This window comes from Belonocnema kinseyi, chromosome 8, assembly GCF_010883055.1.
Source record: "Belonocnema kinseyi isolate 2016_QV_RU_SX_M_011 chromosome 8, B_treatae_v1, whole genome shotgun sequence".
NCBI lineage: Eukaryota > Metazoa > Arthropoda > Insecta > Hymenoptera > Cynipidae > Belonocnema > Belonocnema kinseyi.
In genome coordinates this window covers 69,289,209-69,293,226 of record NC_046664.1, presented here as the reverse complement: position 1 = coordinate 69,293,226, position 4,018 = coordinate 69,289,209, and the positions used below count along the sequence as shown (strand labels likewise).

General features: G+C 35.9%; 1 protein-coding gene across 1 annotated transcript in view; it reads left to right on the top strand.

Annotated features, from left to right (window-relative positions):
- LOC117178968 (excitatory amino acid transporter) overlaps positions 1-4,018 on the top strand; it is a 65,361-nt gene that overhangs the window by 35,280 nt on the left and 26,063 nt on the right. The window contains exon 3 of the mRNA XM_033370564.1: positions 151-358. Within this exon, the coding sequence (XP_033226455.1) occupies positions 151-358 (208 nt within the window). The remainder of the gene's footprint in view (positions 1-150; positions 359-4,018) is intronic.

The following is a 4,018-nucleotide window of genomic DNA, read 5'->3' as shown; positions in this document are numbered from 1 at the left end:
GTGAAATGTATAAAAACCAACAGAAGGAATCGGTCTCAGACTTTCGGGTTACAAACTCGGATTCCAACGAAATTCCACAGAATTTATTTATTTTATTTTTTATTTATATTTTAATTGTATTTGATTTAACAAAAATATATTTTTTTTCAGGCTCAGCGAGTTTAAATGCCAGAATGAATGGAATGATAGCCGTTCGAACTCTGGTCTACTTTATCTTGACGTCTTTGCTAAATGCCATTCTTGGTGTCGTCCTAGTGCTCCTTATTCATCCTGGTAATCCAGGCCTGAAGGAATCAATAACACCCTCGACACACGCAAGGGCTGTAAACATTTTGGACAGCCTTTTGGATCTTGGAAGGTACGATCAGTTCCGGGGCCAAATCGGTCCCGCTTTAAATTACACTAAACCTAAAACAGAATCATGAACCTCTTCATCACTCCATCTTCGATAACAACCCCGGAGTAATTCAAGAAAATTAAGTGGAATACTCTTCGCACGAAAGCCAAGATCCTATCTTAGACCATCTGTGGAAACAAATACGAATCACGCTAACGTCTGACCTTAAAAGTCGCTACCTACTACATAATTGCGTACAATATTACATTCGTGAACTTGGAATCAGTCTAGGGTTTCCAACCGGAATTCAGAACTTATTTTATTTTTTTGTTTTTAACTTCTAAAAATTCCTCTCAAAGCCAACTCATTAAAATAAATTGCATGTCAGAAGAAGATTATTGAACGCCAATTCATTTCTTTAGATACAATTGATTTTTTTCTAATTAAAATGAACTAAATTCCTAATAGGTCCATCTTCTTCCTCTTTCTCACCCTTCCCACCTTTGTACTAATCCTTCTCACAACCCTCCTCCACAATCACGACCCTCTCCCTACTATCCGTACTCACCTTTCATCCTTGATGTTCAACCTACCCTCACATTGCATATTCTCGCTACCTCTCTTCATTGCTACTCATCCCATCCGCACTCCTTCCCCATTCTCACCTCTCCTCTCATTACTTTCCAATTTTTTTATTCGTTGATACCACTGCTTTGGCTATTTCCACTATCCGCTTCACTTCTCCCTATTTATTCCTGATCCTTTATTCCATTACTGCTTAACAAATTCACACCCCTTCTCTATCATCACCTCTCCTCTCCTTACTCCCCTCTACGTCTTAATACCTTGATACCCTTGGTTTGCCGATTCATAATGTCACTTTAATGCCTCACCCTTTATTCCTATGCTTCTCATCCAATCCACACCCCTCTTCCATCTACGCCTCTCCTCTCTTTACTCACCATTCCTTCTTGATACCTTGATACATTTACTCTGCCCATGTACACTTTCGCCTGTATTATTTGCCCTTTATTTCATTATTACTTATTCAATCCACACCCCGTTTCTATCTACACTTCTTCACTCCTTACTTTCCCTTTCTTCTTGATATTTTGCTACATTTTCTCTGACCATTCTCACTGTCCCCTTGATTTCCCGCCCTTTATTTAATTACTATTCATCCAATCCACACCCGTTCTTCCTCCTCGCCTTCTTTCTTCCTACTCTCCCTTTCACTACTATCCCTTCCTTCTTGACATCTGTATACCTTTACTTTGCCTACTCCCACTGTTTCCTTTATTGCTCGCCCTTTATTTAATGTCTATTTATAAAATCCACATTTCATCTCTATCATCACCTCTCCTCCCTTCATTTTCGCTTTCTTCTTGATACCTTAATACCCTGGTTTTGCATATTCCTAATGTGACCTTCATTCCTCAGCCCTTATTACATTGCTACTCATCTAATCCACATCCTATCTCTATCATCACATCTAATGCCTTTACTGTCGCTTTGTTCCTGACGACTTGACCTTATCCCTGCTCATTTCCACTAGCCGTCTTATTCTTCACTCTATACTTTAAGGCATCTCTTCCTATCCGTATCCCTTTTTCGTTCAAACCGTTCTCGTCCTAATTCTCCTTTCCTTTTCGATATTTTTGCTCTACCGATTTTCATTCACTGTTTTATTCCTTGCCCTTCATTTAATTGCTTCTTATCCAATTCACGCTCCTTCTCTAGTATCAACTACTCTCTTTCTGTTACTCCTTTCTTCTTAATATCTTGATACTTCGATATCTTGATACCTTTATACCTTAATCTGTCCATTCCCACTATCCACTGCATTCCTCGCTTTTTATTCCTATGCAACTTATCCAATCCACACTCCATCTCCATCCTCATCCCTCCTCTCACTACTCTCGCTTCCTTCTTGAGACATGTATACACTTTCTTTGCCCATTCCCTCTGTTTCATTTATTCCTCGCCCTTTATTTCATTGCTACTTTTGCAATCCACAACCAATCTCTATTATCACCTCTCCTCCCCTTACTCTCGCTTTCTTCTTAATACCCTGATACGATTACATTGCTTATTCCCACTGTCAACTTCATTTCTGACCCTTTATTACATTGCTACTTATCCAATTCACATTCCATCTCTATTCTCTCTACTCCATCGCCTCTAAATCTTTTACTCTCGCTTTCTTCATGATACCTTGATACCTTTGCTCTACCCATTCCCACTGTCGGCTTTATTCTTCGCCCTTTATTCAATTGTTACTCATCCAATCCAGACCCCTCTCAACTTCACATCTACTTATTTTCCCTTACGTCTTGATACTTTTGCTCTGCTCACTCTTCCTGTCCCCTTGATTCATGGCACTTTATTTAATTGCTAATCATCCAACCCACGCCCTTCCTCGATCCTTACCTCCTCTCTTCCTACTCTTCGTTTTTTTTTAATCACTGATACTATTGCTCAACTCATTCCTATTCTCTCCTTTATTTCTTACACTTTATTCCAATGCTACTCTTCCTATCTACACTCTTTTCCATGGACACCTTTCCTCTCCTTACTCTCCCTTCCTTCTTGATATCTTGATACCCTTTCTCTACTTATTCTCATTGTCGCATTAATTCTTCACCCTTTATTTATTTGTTGCTCTTCCAATCTACACTCATTTTCCATCTACACCTCTCCTTCCTTTTAAATACTTTTGCTCTGCCCATTCCCACTGCCCACTTGATTACTCGCCATTTATTTTATTGCTAATCATCCAATTTACACCCCTTCTCCTTCTTTACCTCCTCTCTTCTTATTTTTTCTTTTTTTTTGATACCTTGATACCATATCTTCGATTTTTTTATTAAAAAAGGTTTTTTTATTAATTCGATTGAAATTAATTCTTGAGAAATCCTTCGGGTCCGGATTATAAGAAAAATTATTTTATTTCGACGTTAGGTTGAAGTAATTATAAAATTAAAGATATTGTTGCCTTAATAACACGCAATTAATTAAAAATGATAATAATATTATAATTCTATAATTTTATTGTTCATTATAAATGAATAATTTGTTACTAACAATTATTTTGGATAGTTATCAAGTAAGTTTCGTTTTCACTGCAATTTAAAGTTATATAAAAAGATTAGAAAACAACACTAAATACATTTCTTATTGTTATAAAAAAATGCCCAGTTTGAGAAATCTTTGTGTGTTTAAGGTACTTTATTTTCAAACATTTTTTGTTGGACTTACCAGTCATTCTTCAGTGAAGAATACTGCTATTTCATAACCCTGATTGTTATAAAGAAAGTTCATAAACAATTCCTCAGTTTGAGAAAGTGAGCTACTTTAACCGAAAATTTCTTCATTCTAACACTTATTTGTACCTCAAGCTCCTAAGGATTGCTCCAACTACAAATTTGTTCATAAAATTTATTTTTAAAAATAAGAAATACATTTATTTTTGTTTTGAAATGCTTGTGCATTAATTTGAATTGGATTGGAAACCAATATAACATACAATTGTTAATAAAAAATTATTTTTTTAATAATAATCTATCAAGTTCTGATTCGTGAAAGTTTATTTATCTATTACCCACTCATATCAGGCATTTTTAATTACGTAACCGTTATTAAAGTAACCATATCTAAAATTTTACAAATTATTTCAACTTC